Raw genomic sequence first — 21,577 nt, forward strand, 5'->3', positions numbered from 1 at the left:
GCGCGGGTGTTTGTGTTGATGGGCGGTGATGTGAAAGAGACGAGGTTGACTGTGGAACCTTTGCAGCAAAAAGTTTTTCAGGGTTCAAAAACCGCCAAATGCGATTGCTGCAACAGTTCCAAAAGAGGGATTATGAAGAAATGAACGGGAACTGGAAGTCAAAGGGAATTTAAACCGATTTTTGGCTCTGTTTAAAACTTTGTACTGTGCCTGGATTTGAGTTCATTTCACACGAGACGGCGCCACCCACAACCCTCCACCGCCGCAAAACACAAAATCTGGTGGGCGACATTTCGCAACAAACTTAGATAACAATCACCACATCGAGTAAAAGAGACGTGTACTTTGCAAAAACACTGGCGGCATAACTCTCAGCCAAATACAAAAACGCCCAAACTCAGGCAAGTAATCCACCAGACAAACTCCAACAACCCAACCTTGCTAGTATACAAACAGAAATGGCCTCATACAATAAAGCAACGCCTCATTCAGCAAAGAAAACCAACCCTTGACATCAGTCATGATAGCTGCCTTACAGCCTTTGCGTGAATTCGTGGAGCCAAGAAATGCTTCAACCATTCCTCAAACCCTGTCCTTCTCACCAAACACACCAGTCCCCTGCTTCCCCTCGGCATCCAGACCATCCAGCTCACCCCCCGTGCTGAGCACAAACTCCTCCTTGTCAATGTGGTGAAAGGTAAAGTAGAAAAGCACCGTCATCACAGCCCCAATCATGGTCGGACCAGCAAACACCCAAATCAGGTTCGGGTCCTTGATTGCAGGTGCAGACGCCAACCCAACAGCTGCCGACACGCCAACCATCATCAGGTTGAGACTCGAAACGAGACCCTTCATGTTCTTGGGCGACCGGCTGTACGCAATGCCATACGACGTGACATTGACAAAGATCTCCGAGATGGCGTTCACGATGACAGGGATGGAATACCACAGGTATGAGACCTGGGAGACTGTTACCGAGCCCTCAGGGAGAATGTCTGCGCATGTCGTGGCGTTGAACCCGCACGGCGATGTCTTGTAGGCGTAATACTGGAGGATGGCGAAGCCCGATGATCCCACGGTGCAGAGAGCGAAACCAAACGTCATGCGGCTGATAGGCCCCCATGAAATTCCGCGCTTTTGCAGGAAGGGATAGACGAGATGATTCATCACCGGCACCACTGCAGGCTTGTATTAGAAGGCGTGATACTTGCTCATGGCAAGCAGGGCGACACTTACTGATTACAATACTAATGGAATTGAGATTGTCCAGCAGATCATTGGGAAGACCCTTAGTATCCAGACTGGCAGACAAGGCATTGGCTGCGGCGCCAATGCCACTACCGTTGATGTAGTATATGGGCGTAAAGGCAAAGATACCGCAGGCCTGGAATGTTCGACGGACGTCGTCCACGAAGTTGTCGTCATACCCATAATGCTTTGTGCTGCCAGCAGCAAGACGCACACTTGGCTTGCCCTGGTTCCAGAACCCGCTACGCCCGATGCTGGTGATACCACCATGGCGAAGGCAGTCGGCCAAGACCTTGAACACGTTGCCTAGATCCGAACCGCCGGCCTGTTGCTTGATGAGCCTGGGGTTAAGGTACCACAGGAGCGGGGGAAGCATCAGGTACAAGATTGTGGGAATCAAGTACGCAGCCCAGTAACCGACCAGCTTGGCGAGGTAGGTGGTCGGAACACCGAAGCAAGCACCAATATTGATCAGGAGATAGAACCACAGCATGACGCTGTTAATAGAAGCCTCGGGGTCCACGATGACCCTCTCGCCGTTCTGCTCAATCACATGTGCGACCTTGTGTGGACTTTGATCCATGACCATTGGGGAGATGTTGGGTTTGAACTGGGCTAGAAGGGTGTCAGTGAGGGGGCAAACGTGTACTCGATTGGTTACCTATCTGTACTCACCAGCTCCGATGGCCAACATGTACAAAGACAGGGCAAACGGGACCATAGCCTTGCCCGCCATGAGAACAGGTGGGAGTGAGGACAAAACCATCATGACATGGGCGACACCGCAGATGCCCACGCCCCAGCAAACCATCTTGAACCGGCCATACTTGGCATCGGCCATCCAACCGAACAGCACCGGCAGAGTGTAGGCCATCATCTTGAAGGCCTCGGTCATGGCACTGGCAACAACAGAACCCTGACCAAGCGCACCGGCGGTGTACAGCGAACCAGGGGCCGTGGCACCAGTGCCGTTTCCATCAGGGGGAAGAGGCGCGCGGATGAAGTTCTTGTAGACTTGATTGCAGCCGTAGTAAGAGGCGCGTTCGGCGAATTCGACAGCGCAGAGCAGGTAGCAGGTGTTGGGCATCTTCCCGGCAACGCGACGCAAGGTCCGCTTCTCCTCCTCGGTGGGCAGCACCAGGCCGTTGACCGTCTCTCTGACCTGTTCCGAAGAGGGCTCATATTTGGGGATTGTTGTGATCCCGGTTGACTTCTTGTGTACGTCTCGGACCGGGGCCATACAGGTGGCAGCTGTCGTGGCGCTATCCGCTGTTGGGTTGGCTGTCAGTTTTATTTCCCTTGTGAAATACAGGAATAGAAAATAGTGAATAACATACCCATTCTGCTTGTCGGTATCGATTATCCCCTTTGTTTGTTTGGCGAATATGGAAGCGGAGGACGAGTTCGGCCGAGAAGGTGCGAGTGTTGTTTGGGCGGAGGGATTGGGGCTTGTCAGGACAGGTTCCTGCCTCGAGTTAAGACGACTTGAGCAGATAGGAAGGCGCACGTTTTTCTGTGGTCCGGTGAGACGCTTCTTCGTGTCTTGCTCCTGCTGTGTCGGCCTTGAAGAGGTGGGTAGGTACAGGTTGCACCTTCCACAAGTCAACAACAACAGACAGCAGCGGGGTCATATCAACTCTCAGGAAAGTGCGATTCCTGTCTTCCTTGGCCTTATCTAAGGTTTGGCCATCGATTGCGACATGACTGATTCATTCAGCCCGTCTAGGTAGATAAGCGTCAGATTTCATGTGGAGATTGAGGAAGTGGAACTTGGGGATTTCCGATACGCCTGTCCTCCGGTCAGAAGAGATAGGCAGAGATTCACAAACAGCATGGTTCTCAATATACGTGTCCATATATCTGCTACAAACCTATACTCCAACCTCCAGTAATAACCGCAACGATACTGCATCCTTCCCGCATTTACATTCCCCCGGTATCATCATAGAACTACAAGAAAACTCCCTTTGCCACCCCAGACTCCGTTCCCATGCAGAAGAAATGGGTACCATCCTGCGGCACCGTGCCGCTAATACAATGCTAAATAAAAGTACAAAGCCACCAGAAAAATAACGCCTGAAATTGATGCATGTTCCCCCTTTTTCCCGTCCTGGTTTTGTTCCAAAGCGATGAAAGATAGCAGAAAATCTCCGTTTTCTAAGCGTGGAGAGGATAAAGGCCCTGAAAAGACCAAGTTAATCAACCCCGTACCCCTCTGCCGGTCCGGACCCCGCCCTCTCCTTCCCTTTCCCCTTGTTCGTTGGAGGCTCTGGCTTTAGCTCCTCGGGCTGTTCGATACTCTCCATGGTAAAACCCGACCCCAAGACCTCCATATCGATGTCGTCTTGCTCGACAAAATCACCAGCAGCCCAACTCTGAGGAGTACTAGTGGGCGCAGACGTGCGACGGGGAGGATAGCTTGGTCCGGCGAACGCCGGAGCGGAGGATGGTCTGAACCTGCTGGCGGTGTATCTCCCTCTTGGAAACCCTCGATGGGATGGAGTAGAGGTCGGGGCAGGGTACACTGCGCTGGTGTAGGATTGGGTGTTGCTCGGGGTGCTTGGTGGCTCATAATGGATGGAGGAAGCACCACCGCGGCGAGCAACGCCCAATTCCACAGGTGGTAGCGAAGCTGGGGAGGGGTGAGAGCTTGACGAACGCAACGAAGGTGCCAATGGTCGGAGCGGAGAGGAGGCTATCTCACTGGCGGTGTAGCGCGAACCTGTTTCTTCGTCGTCAATGTCCATGCTGGCCTCAGAATGGGGAGCCGAGACCATTATAGGTCCAGGAGACGGACCAGGAACCTCTGGATGCAGAGGGCAACCACGATCTTCGAGGTACTTGAAGATGCTTTTCCCCTTGCCGGTCAGGTATCCGAGCCGGTCCTGTTTGCTGGCGTCGACGTCCAAACGATCGTAGCCAGGGAGGTCGTCGCCCTTCCAGCACTGGTACCCCTTCCGGGTTGGGCCAAATGTCATCACCAACGACTTTCGAGGAGGCATGACATCAATCATTTCTACGTCGAGTTCCGGTTTCGGGGACCGCTCGTTAAAGTCGAGGTCGAAGCCAATGTCGGCATGGTCCTTGATCTCCGCTCCATGAGGGGAACCAAGAAGCCGTGCCGTAGCTTGGTCAATCAGCATGTCCTTTGTCGTTGAGATTGCCTTCCACACCCTCACCTCCTTCTCCAGCGCCGCCGTTTTGATCTTTTCAGCCCTGACACGCATGATGAGAGCCCGGATCGCGTCATCAATCCTCTCGTGCTCTGCTTCTAGGTCTCTAATCATCTTGTAGAGGCCTTCTTTCTTCAGAGACTTGAGTTTGCAATCTGGAAACGGCTCAGCTCGGAGGGCCATGGGGAGGACTATGGCCACATGTGCAGTGGGTTCCCTGGAGCAGAGGAAGTTAGCAAAGAATAAATACAAACCAAAGAGACAAAGGAGAGGGTCAACAAACATGGAAGAAACTCCATTTCCATCTTTTCTGGGGATGTCACCAGCGGACTGGATCTCTCTGGCCTTTTGCAGCATGTCTTTGACCACTGGGTCGATCGTGCTCCCCGTTTCCATTAAGCTGGACAACACGGCTGGGTCCATGCAGCCCTCCGCTGCCTTGGACAACTGGCTGTTCAGGTCTTCCACGGTGAGCTGAAACTTAGCCAACTGCCCTCTGCTGGATTCCAGTTGCTGGAGTGTCTCGTTCTTTTGCCGAGAGACAGTCTGTAACTGTATCTGCAACTCCTCAACCTTCTGCCGACATCTCTCCAACTCCCTGGACGCCTCCTCATGTTGAGCCTTGGCATCCCTAAGTTTAGGCGCCCATTCGCTCTCCATGTGCGCAAATTCCGGGTCGCCCCCTTCCTCAAGAGCCTTCTCCCGTCTTCTGAAAAAGTCGGCGTCGTCTTCAGCCTGAAGCAGCGCGGCCTTGGTTGCTTCGAGAGTATGCAACACCTGGTCCCTTTCCGCGCCTAGCTTGTTAATATGCGCGGACAATGTCTTGTTACTCTCCGCCAGTTTCGCCCTCTCGTGAGTGAGGTCGTTGTATTGGTTGAAGAGCCGGTCGAGTTGCTCCTTGGCTGAGGCCAACTCCATATCTTTCTGCTGGATCCGACTCTCGAGATGGGCGATATGGGCTTGCATAGCGGCTTGGTTGCCGGGTCCATTGCCGGGATGTAGCTGGGCTTGGAGCTCGGCAATGGTAGCTTGCATTGTCTGTATGGTTTGTGACTGACCAGCCACTTCTGTGTCGAGCTGGATAATGGTTGCCTCATGCTGCTTGATCGTCTCCAGATTCTTGTCATCCTGCGCCTTGTGCCTCTGAAGCTCCTCCTGCGCTTGCACCCTCTGCGCCTCGCCCTCAATCGCCCAGTTTTGGCAGGCGGCGAGTTCAACTTCGAGATCTTTGACTTTCTCTTCAAGATGGGCGACTTGCTCACCCTTGGTGGCGAGTTGGTTCTTGAGCGATGTGACGTAAGCGCGAGACATGTCAGATGCTTTTTTTGACGACTCAAGCTTGCCAGCCTGGCGTTGGTACATGTCTCTTTGCCCATTCGCATCTTTGACAGCCTCGTCTCTCTCCGACTGAACGCGAGAAAGCTGCTCATTGACGCTCTGGAGAGTGGCTTTCAGTGTCTCCATCTCGGGTGCTGCTTCAGACCTGAGGCGGGTCAACTCGTCTTCGAGACTCGCGATCACGGTCTCCATCATTTCCTTTTCTTGATCAAAGGCTTGTCTCTGTTGTTCAAGTCTCGCTTCACACTCACCAACCCTCTCTTGCTGCTGTCTCAACTCAGCCTCAGACTCAACAAGTTCCCGCTGTTGACGAGCCAGTTCCTCCTCCAAACCTTCGACACGTGTGTTGGCCTCATGCTCCTTCTCCCAGACAGACTTGAAATTACTTCCAAAATTCTCCTTTTCTTGTTGGTTTTTGTGGTAATTAGTCCGGAACCCCTCGCACTCCTTCTCAGCCTTGTCGAGCCGTTGCTTCAGAGTCTCAATCTCGTGCTCAGAGTCTTTAAGTCTGACCCTCAGTGACTCTGCCTCAAGGTCCGGAAGCTTGTCCTTGTCCTTGTTTGCGCCTCCAGAGCTGTCGCCCTTGCTGGTAGCGACGACCTGGTCTTTCAGATCCTGCATGATTGTGCCGTTGACAAAGAGGGTGGTGCGAGCATTGTCGAGGGACGCCTGGCCGTTAGCCACTTGCTTTTTGAAGTCTTCAATGGCAATGTTGAGCTCAGCCATGGAGGTCTTGTCTTCCTCCGATTGTGATCGGGCAACTTCCAGCTCGTGTTGTTTGTAGGCGAGTTGGCTCTTGAGATCCGCGATGGTAGCTCGGGCTTCAGAAAGCTCTGTGCCCTGGGTAGAGCACCATTGGCGCTGCGTATCCAGCTCTTGGTTTTTCGAGGCAAGCTCCTGACTCTGTGCGGCGAGCTGCTGGTTCAAATTGTCGATGGTAACCTGATTCTCGGCTAGGGTGGTGTGGAGATTCTTGACAGTCGCTTGCTCAGCCTCCAGGTTGAGAGTAAGCTGGTCGATACTAATCTTGTACTGGGCTGCCGCAGCACGCTCCTCAGCGAGAGCTGCCTTGTTGGTCTTGACTTCCTCCCTAAGTTCCTTGATCTCGTCGTGCTGGTGGACGACAGTGCTCCTCGCCTTGGCGAGATTGACTGTGAAGTCGGCGACCTCTCGCTTGAGCATATCGGTACCACCGCAGCTGGTGCATGGCTTAGCTGGTCCTTGCGAAGCTTGCTGCTGCCCATTGGGATTTTGCTGGACCGGCCCGATACCAGTTGAAGAATTCTTCGCGGCCGTTTGCCGGTTCTCTTCAATGATCGCGCGGAGCGAGGCTATCTCTGCATCCTTCTCCGCCGTGATCATCCCAAATTTAGCCATCCTCAACCTCAACTTCTCATTTTCATCTTGCGTCTCATGTACCCGTGCAGCCAGCTGGGTAACTGTGTCGTTCTGGTGAAACGGGGCAGGAGGCGTCCGAAAACCACTGGCAGGAAGTGCAGTGCTGGCAGCAGCGAAGGGAGTTCGATCGGTCCGGGAAACAGACGAGGAAGCAATTCTCTTCGTGGCTGGACTGTTGTTGGGGGTGTCGATGTAACTAACGTTTCTTTTCTGGGAAGCGGTCTTACCGTCCTCCTCCTCCTCGTCTTCGTCGTCGGAAATGAGCGAGACATAGGTTTTATTGTTGTTGGGTCGAGGGGGGCAATCGTCTTCCTCGTCATCACGGCTGTTGTTGCTGCTGTTGGAGGGCTTGTTCTGCCACATCCATCCGCGGTTTCCATTTCCACTTTGTCGGCGGGCGTTACTCCGCGGGTAGCGTGCGTTGCTTGCCATCTGTGAGGTTCCGATCGGCTGGTGAAGCGGTTAGGGATAATCGATTGTAAAAATGTGTGAAAAGAAAATATCTGTGGGTTCAGATTTGTAGCTGGGGGGGCAGGGGATCCGGAGGAGAGAGGCAGGGAAGGATTTGTGGAAGAGGTGGTGGCTGGGAGGAAAAGAGCGTGGTAGAAGTGTATGCCGACAAAAACGACTAATGGCAGGCAATCGCAGGCAGGAGCAGGTAAAAGGGAAGTTTGCAGCGTCAAGTGACTTGTAGAAAGTAAAATTAGGCGATGAGGCAGGTGCTCAGGTATTTCCAGGCTTCCAGAAACTTTCAGGATGTAGGGTACAGGAGGAAGGCCGAGGTGATGAATGTCATTACTCAGTGATTCCACAGGAAAGAGAAGGCAACTTACAATTTGACAACAGCTGGAACCGCTTCGCTCTCTTGCTTGGGCAGGAGCTAGTGGTGAAGTTGATGCTTGTAGTTGGGCGGGTTTTGGGAAGCACAATTTTCAAACTTCTTGCCTGTTGATTCGTAGTCGGCCGAACCTGTTGACTTTGGGCGACGGGGATGTAGGTAAGGAAATAACAAGTTGGCAACACTTGGTTGGTTTGTGGGAACCCAAGTTGAAGTTGCAAATGGTAAGGATAACGTCGAGAGCAACTGGCCTGACAACTGGGTGTTGAATAGATTGGCAAGAAGTTTCTAGCCTCGACAGAAGCTCAGCTGTGCCCCAGTTTAATTGGCGATAAGACGACTGGTAGAATACCGCTGTTCATCTCTTTGCAGAAACCGACTGCTGATGACCTGTTGACAGAAAGCCATTGGGTAAGTTCGAAAGGCATTTTCTGCTCTCAAAAACAGTGGATATCAATATAAAGAGACCGAAGCCAGGTGAAACACAAACCTTGTCCCTTGAAGCTGTAGTGACAGGACATCTTTAGTGCTAATCACATCAGATGGAAGTCATAAAGAAAAGATGCTTCCTCTTGATGATCCTGGCCAACTACGTATTCAGCCCTACTTGTACCAAGGAATAGAAATAGCAGAAAGGGGTTCTTGAGAAGGATGTTACAGACCGGTCGGTTTTAATTCCTCATTTTGACCTGATCTTGACTTAAGGCTGGAAGAATCTCAACGCACAGCCGTGATAGAAAGTGCCCCTACAGTGAGCTGAAGCTGTTAAACAGATCAAACGAATGGTGAATGTGCTAGTTATGCCAACAGATTGTGCCTAGAGTTTTATCAGCAACCAGTTCAACAATCACAAGAGCTCTTATTATGCTACCAGATGATGTATCTGATGTTAAAGGGTGCCTTGTAAGTTTAAGTCTTTCCTTATCTTCACACAGTATTGTGAAGTAGTAGTAGTCTTGGATCTTCAGAAATATCACCACATTTTCGCTCACAGTTCCATAACTCGATTCTCCACAAATACCAAGTCTCTCATGTGGTGGGTAGGTAACTCGAAGGATATTCCCTAAATCAGCTGAGACAAATAGTGTTGAAATTCAAAGTGATCCCAGCGAATCATGCCGTCCCACTTATTCAGCCCCCTGTCTGCTTCGCCAGTCATCACCTCGACGGCCAGTGATGGTGGGCTTTCCACCAATGCACTGCAACGCTAGACGTGCTGACATGCATAGTCTTCGGCTGTTGGTTTGTGATTGTCGTTTGTTTCGCTTGTTTGGGTCAAGTCATTGTGGTGTTATGGCCGAGAAAGAGAACCACCTCAACTGCGGGGTTCAAAAGGGTCTTGATGCCCAAGTTTACTTTCCCTGTCATTTATCTTTCATGGATTTCTTTCATCATCTTTTATCTCTTGTGTAATCCAAAGAGCATCCCTCCTTGTCGTTGTGAGCAACATTCGCCCAAAATGCCCATTGACTTCCACCTGTCCGCTTCCCAGGAGGGAACTTATCAAGCTGCCCGGTCTTTGGCCCGCAGTTTGCTGATGCCAGCCCGGCAAACCTATCTTCAACACCCACCCAACTCCCCTCTACGCTTCCAATCAACACAACCCACTTATGCCGCCGCGGTTTCTGCGGGGATTCTCAAGGGCCAAATCTCCCCTGCTCATGGAGGCACTGGCGGCACCCTCATTGAATCCGCCATCCTAGTAGAAGAATGCTACTCGGTCGAACCCTCCGCCGCCCTCACCATCTTCGCCACTGGTCTCGGCCTCACACCTATCAACCTCGCTGCTGGACCTCAGCACGCAGAATTCCTTGCCCCTTTCCTCAGTGGTGAAGGTAGCCCCCTTGCGTCTCTGGTTTTTTCCGAACCAGGTGGCGTAGCCAATGCCCTTGAAAAGGGCGCGCCAGGTTTCCAAACAACCGCCCGACTGGAAGGAGATGAGTGGGTCATTAACGGAGAAAAGATGTGGGCTACTAACTGCGCAGGCTGGGATTTCAAGGGGTGTGATCTTGCTTGTGTCGTTTGCAGAGATGCTACTACTCCGTTGGAAGAAGGACAAGATCCAGAAAACAAGGTGATGATCATTTTGGTTACGAGGGCTGATTTGGATAGGAATGGAGAGGGAAGCTTTGAAGTGTTGAGACATGTGGCTACACCGGGACATACGAGTGTATCGGGACCTCACGTAAGGTATACTAATGTCAGAGTTCCGAGGAAAAATGTACTTTGTCCGGCCGGACAGGGAGCAAAGGTAGCGTTTGGAGCCTTTGATGGGAGCGCTGTTTTGGTGGGGGCAATGGGGGTTGGCTTGATGAGGGCTGCTTTTGATGCTGCGCTAAAATTTGCCAAGGAGGACAACAGAGGAGGGGCAGTGCCACTGCTGGAGAGGCAGGCTTTTGCGGATCTGTTGAGCGGGGTAAAGATACAGACTGAAGCTGCGAGAGCACTGACATGGAAGGCTGCTCACGCTATGGAGAATGGACCGGGTGACTATGATGCCAGGAGGGAGCTGGCTCTGGCGGCCAAGGTGTTTTGCAGTGAGGCGGCTGTTAAGGCTTGTACGGATGTGATCAATGCAGTCGGGATGTAAGTGTTCCTTCATCGGTCACAGCGATGAAGTGAAGGACAGCTGCTAAATTTGGGGTTCAGCTCGGCATATGACCTCCAACGACCATTCTCGGACCTCCTAAACACAGCTGTGGTGTTGCCGATCTTCGATGGCGGAAATGTTGGAATCCGTAGGCGCCATTTGTGAGTCAGCTAGCTTTATCTCCATGAGTTCAGGGTCAACTAACAGAACCACAGACAGCAGTTAATGCTAAAACCGACATACGATGCCTGGACATCAACGTATGGTAGTTTGCCTTGACCCGGCTGCAGGATTGAAAGTAGGTGGCCAGTCGCATAAGGTGATTTCTGATGAAAAAAAGGCAGTCCAAAGGACATACTGTTGCCTGAACTGAAGACGCCCAACTCTCGGCTAATCTGTTTGTCTGACACTTTCGGCAGAGGAGAAATCCGGCTGTTGTGTGGTAGCTGGTAGGAGTCAATAATGAATGTATATCCCAAGCTATCGCCCTTCAACCTTTGCTGCGCATTGCTGTCACAGATTACATCAGGGTTTCACTACCTCGTGAAGCCATCAACACGACAGTCCGAAAAATGCCTGACTTGGGATACAAGCAGCTAGATGAAATTATTGAAAGGTAAGGCCTTCCGTAGTGGCGCCGGGTTGTCATGCAACAGTAAACACCAGCCAAGGAAAGTCTGGTCAGCCTTAGACCGAAGAGGAGTAGATGACCCATCTTGGACCTATTAACCTCTTACTCTTTTATTCAACGCAATCAATCCTCTGCTTCGAATAATGCAATTGAGAACTCTCACAATCCTGGTCAAAACACGTTCAGCAATATGTCGGTGCCGATAAAGTAACACTGGGAACAGGTGCCAATCCTCAGGGTTAAGGGGTTTTGTGTATAGTCGTCACTCCGGTTCCGTCTGGGACTGTTCGTCAGGCTCGTCTCCTGAATCAGGCGGGAGGTTGACATCCGAAGAACCTCCATATTTGAATCTAAGGGGCTTGGCTAGGCGAGCCAGCGTCTCAGGCCAGTGGCCGAGCGCTCCTGCTTCATTGCGGAACGACCGATAAAGGCGCTGGCGAGCGCTAGGGACTGCGGAGAGCTATAACAACGCGTACGAAAGTCTGGTGGTGTCAAGCTATCCAGTCTTTTCTGCTCATTAAAAAAGACCTTGGGAGTAACTGGCTGATCTGCCAGCACCCAGGCATACCATTTTCCTCGGTTCATCACTATATCACGTCTTTCGTGAGCCCGACAAGCATGATCTCGACTATGCTGCAAGATGTGGTTATGAGGCTTGATTGACTAAGATACCTAACTAAGAGTATTTGACACAGATGGGATGATGGCTTAATATATGCTGAGTGACCTCCTAACACCCTGAATACCCCCATGAAACCCATGTACCAACGCATTGCTCTCCTGGGGTCATGATCATATTCTTGAGCAAAGTACATTCATGAATCCGGTCACTCGGATGCGAGAAACTTTCTATTCTATTGTATTTAGTAAGCTGTTCTTGGGGCATGAACAAGCTGAACAGTCCAAAGTTAGTCAACGAAAGGCTGGAGCGAATGTAGTTGAAAGTGGAGACGTGTCAGAGTTAAGGAGTGGCAAGATCGAAAGATGGATAAGATAAGAGGAATTTGTTTTTCGGCACCCACCCACTTGGAAGTGTTAAGGTACCTTAGGTAGCAACCCTTCGGCCCTTCCACACTCACATAGCAAATTAGCAAGGTTAACTATACTCTGTGTTTACTTTGCAGTGCTAGGTTCTTTCGTCCACTGCGTCGGCCTTCATTTAATTGTTGGATATTCCTAGCAAAGGTGGACATGAATGACCTCTGTTCTCTTTCTCACGGATGCATCGCATCGCATCTCGTACCCTGCCAAACCGGCAGGAATTCGATTCAAGGATAATCAGAAAGAGGCTGACTGCCTGACGTACAGGAATACTGGCAAACAGGCGCGTCCGGATTGATCACATGCATAGCGCCGGGACATGTGTCCCCACCAACACCGAACGCTGCTGTTTTCGCCAAATTATCATCAGGTGTCAGAGTAGCATCACTGGGAGGTACGAGCTTTCTATCAGCGTCCTTTGGCTCTGTGTTTAATCTCTAACAAGCAAGACCTATCCAGCTACGTCTCAGAAGGTGTCCCATTTGCCACGATGCCGACCACCGAACGAGTCATGCCTTACAAATCTAAATCAATTTTACCAACTTTCGCCAAGTAGAAAGAGATGTCTTACCATGCCAAACTGCTTGCCAAGGGACATGAAGTGGCTTGTAGGTTGAATGCTTTTATTTGAGGGATTAGGTCGACATTAACAAGACACATAATTAACAACTGAACAAGAAATGCAATAGATAACATCGACATCACCCTCTATGTGATCCCCAGCAGCTCTTCCTTTCTCCTCTGGAGCCAACCCTTCCTGTCGTCGATTGCTGGCACTTCCCTGCTACAGAAGAAATTTCAAACCGGACTCAAAGCTTTCGAAACTAACAAACTTGACTCACAGCGTTTCGACCCCGTTGCCCGGCTCGCCTCTGTTCCGGTAGTTACATCTAGGGTGAAATTTCACGTGGAGCAGGAGGTCGCATATTGACTGGCAGCAATAGAGGTTGCCACCTTCGGCCAGAGACTGATCGTCTGTAGGGGAGATGAAGGATCATCGCTATGCTCGAGAAGGTCGGCAGTGGCGATGCGCACGGCCATCAGCAATTTTATAAAGACACCACCAGCTCGCATTCCGATCCTCCCTCTCCTTCTCCTCAGCCCATCCCGCACATCTCTCATCTCCTTTTTCCTCCACACACCCTTCGAGTCTTCCCGCCCTTTGTCTTGACTGCCGGTCAGCCATTCGTTTTCGTTGCAGCTTTGACTGCTTGTTCACACGATACACCCTTTTAGCTCCAGCTTTTTTAGCACCTCAACACACCAACAAGCGTCAATTCTGGCAATTCGACCTACCTGATTCCAACATGAGGATTACTTCTGTTATTGTTCTTGCCGCAGCGCTGGGCGCCTACGCTGCTCCTCAGGCCCTCAACACCAGGGATGTTACGACCGATGGGGTCTCCGCTAGAGGAGTGGCCCTGGGTGAGGGAAGAGTTGCACTCCCTGCAGTGCAGCCCGGTAGCCGCACCCGCCGAGGCAGTAGTAGCAAGGCTGCTCGCTCTCTGGATGATATAATCGAGGCCCGTAGTCCCCAACGTGCACCACCACCACCACCATCACGTGGCGGAGCACCTCCCCCCCCTCAAACAGGAGGCGGTGGCGGTCGGGGTGGTGCCCCCCCTCCTCCAAACGGAGCCGGCCGTGGTGGTGTCCCCCCTCCTCCCAACGGAGGCGGTCAATTCGGAGCAACCCCAGGTGGTGGCTTCAATGGCGGTGCACCCCCACAACCTACTCGAGGTCGTGGTGGTGGAAGACAGTTCAGACGTGCCGAAGTTTCAACCTCTGACGATGTTGACTCGGACTTTGTTGAAGGAGAGACACTCGCCCTCACCGAAGCCAATCTCGCAGCAAGGGATGCAGAGCTCGAATCACGGGACTTCAGCGACAATGACTCCGTCTTCTCCGCCGATGACGACGCCAATTCGGTTTCCTCTGACGACTCTCTCTTTTCTGTTGATAGCCAGCGTGATGGTAACCCCGCTGGTGTTCAGCCGCGGAGCCCGCAGCTCAGACCCCCTCCACCACCTCCTCAGAGAGCCCCTCCCTCACCTGCTCGGAGACCCGCTCTTCCGCCTCCTCAGAGAGCTCCCCCTCCTCGGGCCCCAGCTCAAAGAGCACCTCCTCCACCTCCTCAGAGAGCCCCTCCCTCACCTGCTCGGAGACCCGCTCCTCCGCCTCCTCAGAGAGCTCCCCCTCCTCGGGCCCCAGCTCAAAGGGCACCTCCTCCACCTCCTCAGAGAGCCCCCCCTCCCCGTGCGCCAGCTCAAAGACCCCCTCCACCTCCGCAGCGAGCCCCCCCTCCCCCGCGCCCATTTAGAGCGTAGGCAGAACCACTGGCTAGACTCGATGGTGATGATGACTGATATGAGATGGAACCGACGCTCGTTTTTAATGTGCTGGGAACATTTGTGGACGACGATGATTATGATAGGCAAGTTCAAGTTTTGATCGGCAGATATAGCTAGAGTATGTAGACTCTGTCTCGAACCATGACGGCTTGGGACAGACATGAGAAAAGAGATTGACTGTATAAACTGTTTCACGTTGGCGATTGAGGTTGATGTATCCATTTGTAGCTTGCTGATTGATGACGGTGATTCTCCTGTAGGAGAGAGGGCTGTCTGAAGCCAGAAATACCCAGTCGGCAATGTAATTTTAAGACAGCACGAGGGCTGTTTTGATGGACCAAAATGTTGCTTGCTTGAGATTCTGTTATAGGGTTTCTAGCTGGTAGTACTTGGCGGCAATTTTGATCAGCTTTTTCTTTTTATGAGAAAAAAAAAGACACATGCAAAACACTCGTCTGTCTTTGACGAGCCCATGCCCTCGCTTCTCCAACTCGTTACAACGTTTCACCAGGCGTTGAGAGAGACATCCTCCTCAACGGTGACACCATCACCACCCACCGAACACGTGCATTCTGTGCCCCCATTCAGGGCCCGGCTCCAGGAATGGATTGTCCTCCACGACGCCAAAAAGATAGTCCATCGCGCCCACGTTGATGACATCCACGTAGAGACCTCTTAGTCTGTGGCCGACGCCTTGGACAAATGTGAAAAATTCTTGCTGGTCTAGTTTAACTCCACAGACACGGAGCTCTATTAGGTAGGGGAATGGCGGGCATTTTGATTGGGCAGGGCCGAGGTGGAAGCCATCGCCGGGTCGACTGCCGCCCTCGAGATGAAGGCCGAAGCAGGTAAGGTAGATGTTAAGGGTTTTGAGTTTAAGGCTGGAGATGACAGCGGAAATGTAACCGTCAATGATTTCTTTGTCTTGTCCCTCAATGGGGGCGGTTCGGGTCGGCGGGGGGTGGGCGTGATGATCAATGTGGACGGATTGGAGGTCTTGGCATGAAATTCGGAGCTGGTGGAGGAGGGAGTCGCGGTCTTTGGTTGGTGGGAGGATCATACTGTAGTCACCCTTGCGAGGAAAGGCATTCACAACTAGACTTTTGAGGTGATGGCCTGCTTGGTGGATGGCAACGGGGAGGTCGGTGAGGAGTCTGGCAACGAAGTTGCTGCCGTTGGAGAAAAGGGCTTCGCTTATTTTCCAGCTCAGCCCGGCTTCGAGCCAGGAGGTGAGAGCGGCCTTGTCCAGGAGGATATTCGGATGATACTCGGAGCCAGGTCACTTTCTTCCATGAACTGACACCTCTTGCTGTGATTGGTGTTCTAAAAGACGAGGTACTCAACTTTTCCTAGTCGTTTGATTGCCGACGCAACCTTTTGGGCAAAGATTCAATCTTCGACAAGGCGGGACTGTTCCAAATGGAGAGCCTTGAACCGCTCATAGCTGTTGGAGAATGGAGCTCCACTCATCTCTTTCGCATTGTTGAGACGTGTCGAACGCAGGCTCCTACCAGATTTCCATCATCAAACTCCAGCTCTTGCATATCTCGTCAAAAGTGCTAGCGGCCTCGCACGACTCGGCGGGCTCTGAAATAAACTCACCGTGTGAGTCCAGGAAGCCAATGCTAGGAGTGGGATTTCGGCCGACTCCATATCGCTCTACCTGCTTATTCAAAAGTTGGAGGCGGGTGTTAGTGAAATAAACCGGGCCTCGGCCAGAGCCTTGGTTGGTATGCCATTTGCAGCTTTGATAGAGCGAACGCCAGATGCGAGACCGGGCATCACCAGTAGCTGCTCCAGCGTGTCGAGGGCGGTCTGGCTGATGTCAATGTGAATATGGGGGAGCAGAAGTGGCGAGGCTAGCTCACAAAAGAGGCCGTTGACAAGGCGAAGGTTGCGAATGTCGGACTCGTCCAGTTTACACTTTTCTCCTCCATGACAGACTGAGCAGTAGTCCCAGTCCCAGTCATAATGATGCTCGTGTGGAGTGAGCTCTTCGACAATTTCGCGGAGAATCTCCACGGGAAGGTCGTTAAGGGAACGATAGGATGTGCTCGGGGAGGAGTTGATGTGTAGGTCGCCGATGTCTTCGACAAGGTCATTCTCGGCGGGAGAGCTTGGAGGTGGGAGCCGTGTGGATGAACCACCCCTTATGCCGTTGTCATCGCAGTCCATCACGTCGGTTTGATTAATATTGGAATAGATACGAGGTTGGAACCTTTCACTCAAAGTAAGATACAAGCCACGAGTTACTCCCTTGCCTTCTTACCCAATAACGTGCTTGTGCGATGATTCGGCTGGTGTCGTTGAAAGCTGAGGACGGATTCGCACGTGAGTTAGCAGTCAGATCCCAACTACCAATGACCACACACAGCCAACCAGAATCAAGGTCCAAAGCGATGTGATGCTGGTATGCCTCTATCATTGGCCGGGCCAATCTCTGTGCAACACTCAAGCCAAATGTTGATCCTTAAACTACACTGATAGTTGGTATTGTTAAGGGCCTATGGCTGGGTGAAGGAAAGAAAAGGAATATGAAATACACTGCCCACGACGTCTTCTTATATCGCCCAACCCCTCCGGGCTTCCCCTGCAAAACGTATGGAATATCCACAAGATTTGTCTGAATTCCTACGTCAACCGCAAGCCTCCCACGTCAATTGACCAAATAACCCTAACCCAGATACCATCCCATAACGGGTATGAGATATTGTTCTCGACGTTCCAGCCAGCTTAGGGCCAGGAACATCGGAGGTCCTGTAACTGGGTGTGTTGAGCTGGCCACGATGATGTTGGGAAGTGTGCCGCAGCACGGACCACCGTCAAAGCGTCATCGGGAAAAAAGCATTTCTTTACCCGCTGCAGATTCCCCTCCCCATCTGCAAACACACAGATGTGGCTGACAGGATCAATTGCGGCAGGCAATTCAACTTGTTTCTGTTTTCCCCCCTTTTCTTTTCTTCAACCTGCAGCGGTACCCAGGCACCACAGCATCAGGAGTCTGGGGATCAGGAGTCTGGGGGTGCGGAGTCGGGTTCGGGTTCCACAAAATCGCCAAACACGAAAAAAGCGGAGAACATAGCCGGCCAGACCAGGGAGTCGGGGCTTGATAACTACTCTGCCACTGTCGAGAGATGAGCAACCAGCTTCTGGTATCTGTACGCTCATACCGGTGGTCGACCAACGGGGGACGCTACTGCATCTCGGCCGACCTCGGTGTGGAATATCACGAATTTTCAGCAGTCCAGTCCGAGCACACGGCAAATCCCGCCCGCAGGAACTTCTGATATGCGCTTTTAGAACACGAGCTTGACACCAATCAAAATATCAGTCGAGGACAATTTTGTGTTATTATGCAGCTGACTGAACCAAAGCTCGAGCAGGACGAACCCATCAAGAAGGGATCGCTACCTAGGGCAGGCTTCATCCTCGCTGCTGGAGCTGGACAAGGACGCCGTCGACGATAGTGGGGGAGCTGTGGACCTTGCCCCGAACCACTGACATCTCAAAAGCCGCCGCACCCGGAATTTTCTTGCTGACGCACGGCCATTGGTTATTGATGGGCGATGTGCTCGAGGATCGAGGTGATCTTTTCACAGCAAGCCGGTAGTCAAGTGTCATGCCACACCGCCATGGAACCAATGCCGTGCCAGTTGTTCTAGGGCTGCAGCAGCACGGGCGTCCCTTTCGGTGGGTTCTGCAGAAATGAGAACCATCAGCTCGGCAACTTTGGATGATGAAGCATGAAGCACAGGAGAAACACCTGGCGCTGGCTGGTGCAGAAAATGGAAAAGGGAGGCGGGAGGAAATTGTCTGACCTCTTTTTAGCCGGCGACAATAAAAGTTTGGTCGAAGCGACCCGGATTTCAGGCGAGGAGGCGAAAAGCACATCGATGGAAGCGATGCTCGGTTATGTCTTTTTGCTGCGCGGTGGCTTGCGCTGTTGCTGCCCTCGCTGTCGTTGGTGGTCGAAGCGACGAACGAGGTTGATTGTTGTGGTGTTGCTCGGACGTGTCAAAGCGCTAACAGCATCTGCCCTTTCCTTTCGAGGTGTCCTGTTAGGGGCCCGTCTCGCCGGATGCAACCCCGCATCAATGCCCTGAAAGGGGTTAGCTACTCGCAGCTATGGAGCGCCTGTGTGTCAAGCTCCGATCAGATAAGCGAGGAAATCTGCTGACATTACCCGCTTCCCTCCCCAGCACGGTGGTTACCACCTGCTTCACGGGTCCACCCAGCCCCGTCCAAGCCGTTCGAGGCCAACCATGGCGTCCCGGGCAAGAGCTTCAAAGGGGGCCATGATGCCGACCATGCGGGCCGGTGGATTCTCTCTTCAGCTTGTGTTTCTTGAAGAAGCAACAAGCAACAACGAAACAGCGCCATGGACCAAGACGAAGAGGCATATCGAATCGATCAACGACGACAGGATGAGCTGGTCATCATCACCGTGGTTTTCACGTCGCTGTCCATCCTCGTCGTCGGCACCCGCACCTTTGTGCGGGCCGTCTTGATGAGGAAATTCGGCGCCGATGACTGGACCATGTTGGGGGCCTTGGTAGGTTGATGGGCTTCTCCGTTCGATACGTCCATCATTCATGAAGCTAACTGCCTGTCTCACCACCAGCTCTTCTCCTGCGGATATCTCGTCGAAATCATCATCATGAAGTACAACGGAGTCGGCCACGCAATAACCACCTTGACAGTTGACAACATGCTCATCTTGATCAAGGTGACGTTGGCCATCCAGTGTACCTACTACGCATGCGTCAACTGCATCAAGTTCTCCATTCTGTGCATGTACCTTCGTTTTGGTTCGTCGACTGGCTCTTCCCATCTCGCCCTCGACATTCATTTCACTCTTGCTGACAGTTCTGCCTATCCACAGCCGTGACAGAAACACTCCGATATGCATGCTTTGGCCTGATAGGCTTCCACGCGGTGTTCTTCATCATCTCTCTTACAACCACCCTTGCGCAGTGCCAGCCTCTCGAGAAGATGTGGGATCTCACCGGTGTGGCCCCAGGCAGGTGCATCAACACCACCGCATTCTTTTACTTTACGTCCGGCTTCAACATCCTGACCGATATCCTCATTTTTGGCCTCCCCATCAAGACCTTGATTGGCATCAACCGCCCACGCAAGGAGGTGTACGCTCTTGTTGGCGTGTTTTGCATTGGCGCCTTCGCCACTGTCATTGCCATCATCCGATTGCACACCATCATTGTCTACACCACTGCCGTCGATCCTTTCCGAGAGTCCATTCTCGTCAACCTCTGGTCCGTTCTCGAGGTCAACATTGGCATCATCTGCGCCTCCGCGCCCGCTCTGAAGCCCCTGTTCCACCCCCAGGCACTTCGAGAGGCGAGATATGGTAGCAGCGGTGGCCCGCCAAAGCGGACGGGATACCACTACCATTCACGGGACAAGAGCGGCACAGAGATCAAGAGCAATATCAGGGTTGAGCAGGAGTTCAGTGCCCGGAGTATTAACTTGGGACCCATCCCCAGCAACACCGCCCAGGTAGTCGGGGGGAGGGAACAAAACTCGGATCAAGACAGCGTGGATAAAATCTTGCAGGATCGGTATTAAACAATAGTGTCTTGGGATTGTGAGCTACAAGGATGGGAACGGCGCGGTGATACCAATTTCTTTTGTCTTTGTCTTTTGGGTTTGGGTCCTGGAAGGATATTTACCTCGGCATACAGGATTTATTTAACCTTTCGGTCAGTTAAAAATGTATAATAATATCATGGAGACACAAACATAACGACTAACGATTGCTTTTATTGCGCATCAGCCCTACATCATTGCTGAATCGTAAGGAAACTACTGACGATTAGTACAAACATCAGAATTGTTGCCCTACATCGAGTATCAGCCTGTCAGGCGGCTTCCACGCCTATGACTTCCAGGGACCTCGGGCGGACTCCTCAATCGTGTTGATGGCATCAAAAGAGGCAGTAGTGTCGCCACTGCTTAGCGTGCCTTTTAAGTTCTATTTGCCAACTTTTATCTCTGACCATGCTCTTTGTTTTCGGGGAGATACATGTTGTGGACAACTTATATGTTCATTATTCCCTTAACTATTCGCATGTAAACATTGCAAGACAGCTGTATTTTGGTGTGAAAGCGCGTTTCACAGGTTTGTAAGCACGTTGCCCAGGTTCTCCCCTTTAACATCACAACCCGTCTACGTGCTTCTAGTATTCTTCCCGGCTTGCTCGAATATCATGAGAGTCTTTGGGTGCATGAACAAACTGAGCTCGACGCTGCTGATATTTAGTGCTATGAGGTACTGTTAGTAAGCCGGCACTGTTTTGAGATGAAGGGGAAGTTTTATGGCTTTGAACAAAACTATATAAGTCGAGGCTACTGATACACCTGGTTGACACGAGCATGGCTGCTAAGCAAACATCTGTCAAACATAAAACCTCCAATGGTATTGAAACATTACTGTTTGGGTTGAAGCTGTGAGTGATGTGTTCTAACTCTAATGAAACATGTTTTATATAGCTATTATAGAGGAAGGTGTGTGTCACAGTTAAGCCAACGGTGTGACGAACCCCTATCCAGAAAGGGATACTCAGTTGAAGGTGCTTCTAAACAATTAGTCCGGTGCAGGTAAATAGTGCACAACAATGGCTTGTTTCAATCACAATAGTGTGATACCAACGAATGTGACTTGTATTGCATACTGCGGAACTATCTACCGGCTATCAAGTTCCTCAGTATAGATAGACCTGTGGATCACCTGGATCAAGTTCCTCAGTATAGATAGACCTGTGGATCACCTGGATCACGTTCCCCAAAGGTGATCTGGATCACTTTTTCTTCCTGTGGTTTACTACGCTCACCGTGAGTTCGTCGCTCCACTTCCAATTGGGCAGTAATGACTGGCTAGGGGTGTCCGCGCTCCGTGCGCTAGCTCTTCATCAGCGATTGTGACCGTTGCGAAGGGTTGATGCTGGTATA

The 21,577-nt window shown here is 51.8% G+C and overlaps 6 protein-coding genes across 6 annotated transcripts; 3 read left to right on the forward strand and 3 right to left on the reverse strand.

Moving 5' to 3' along the window:
- Positions 1–582: 582 nt before the first annotated feature.
- Positions 583–3,002, reverse strand: PTR2_3 (peptide transporter ptr2; the record flags this gene model as incomplete). The annotated part of the gene is made up of 4 exons (XM_062913227.1): positions 2,586–3,002; positions 1,924–2,517; positions 1,237–1,863; positions 583–1,178 (listed from the first exon to the last, which is right to left on the reverse strand). Exons 1-4 carry the CDS (start codon positions 2,587–2,589, stop codon positions 583–585), a joined length of 1,821 nt encoding a protein of 606 aa, XP_062764745.1. The 5' UTR covers positions 2,590–3,002.
- Positions 3,003–3,082: 80 nt separating this feature from the next.
- Positions 3,083–8,186, reverse strand: QC763_506350 (uncharacterized protein). The gene is made up of 2 exons (XM_062913226.1): positions 4,705–8,186; positions 3,083–4,638 (listed from the first exon to the last, which is right to left on the reverse strand). The coding sequence occupies exons 1-2, from the start codon at positions 7,587–7,589 to the stop codon at positions 3,444–3,446; spliced, it is 4,080 nt and encodes a 1,359-aa protein (XP_062764746.1). The 5' UTR covers positions 7,590–8,186; the 3' UTR covers positions 3,083–3,443.
- A 1,104-nt stretch (positions 8,187–9,290) lies between these two features.
- Positions 9,291–11,140, forward strand: QC763_506340 (uncharacterized protein). Its single transcript, XM_062913225.1, has 3 exons — positions 9,291–10,581; positions 10,645–10,746; positions 10,801–11,140. The coding sequence occupies exons 1-3, from the start codon at positions 9,338–9,340 to the stop codon at positions 10,862–10,864; spliced, it is 1,410 nt and encodes a 469-aa protein (XP_062764747.1). The 5' UTR covers positions 9,291–9,337; the 3' UTR covers positions 10,865–11,140.
- A 2,424-nt stretch (positions 11,141–13,564) lies between these two features.
- QC763_506337 (uncharacterized protein) lies at positions 13,565–14,584 on the forward strand (the record flags this gene model as incomplete). The annotated part of the gene is made up of 2 exons (XM_062913224.1): positions 13,565–14,293; positions 14,396–14,584. 2 exons carry the CDS (start codon positions 13,565–13,567, stop codon positions 14,582–14,584), a joined length of 918 nt encoding a protein of 305 aa, XP_062764748.1.
- Positions 14,585–15,155: 571 nt separating this feature from the next.
- Positions 15,156–17,019, reverse strand: QC763_0074300 (uncharacterized protein; the record flags this gene model as incomplete). Its single annotated transcript, XM_062906023.1, is given in 4 exon segments — positions 15,156–15,875; positions 16,010–16,115; positions 16,120–16,423; positions 16,477–17,019. Coding segments are annotated over 4 exon segments (1,437 nt in total). The 5' UTR covers positions 16,784–17,019.
- Positions 17,020–18,631: 1,612 nt separating this feature from the next.
- QC763_506330 (uncharacterized protein) lies at positions 18,632–20,775 on the forward strand. Its single transcript, XM_062913223.1, has 4 exons — positions 18,632–18,744; positions 18,808–19,160; positions 19,230–19,416; positions 19,491–20,775. The coding sequence occupies exons 2-4, from the start codon at positions 18,987–18,989 to the stop codon at positions 20,192–20,194; spliced, it is 1,065 nt and encodes a 354-aa protein (XP_062764750.1). The 5' UTR covers positions 18,632–18,744; positions 18,808–18,986; the 3' UTR covers positions 20,195–20,775.
- Positions 20,776–21,577: the final 802 nt, after the last annotated feature.

The sequence above is a fragment of the Podospora pseudopauciseta genome (genome assembly GCF_035222475.1).
Source record: "Podospora pseudopauciseta strain CBS 411.78 chromosome 5 map unlocalized CBS411.78m_5, whole genome shotgun sequence".
NCBI lineage: Eukaryota > Fungi > Ascomycota > Sordariomycetes > Sordariales > Podosporaceae > Podospora > Podospora pseudopauciseta.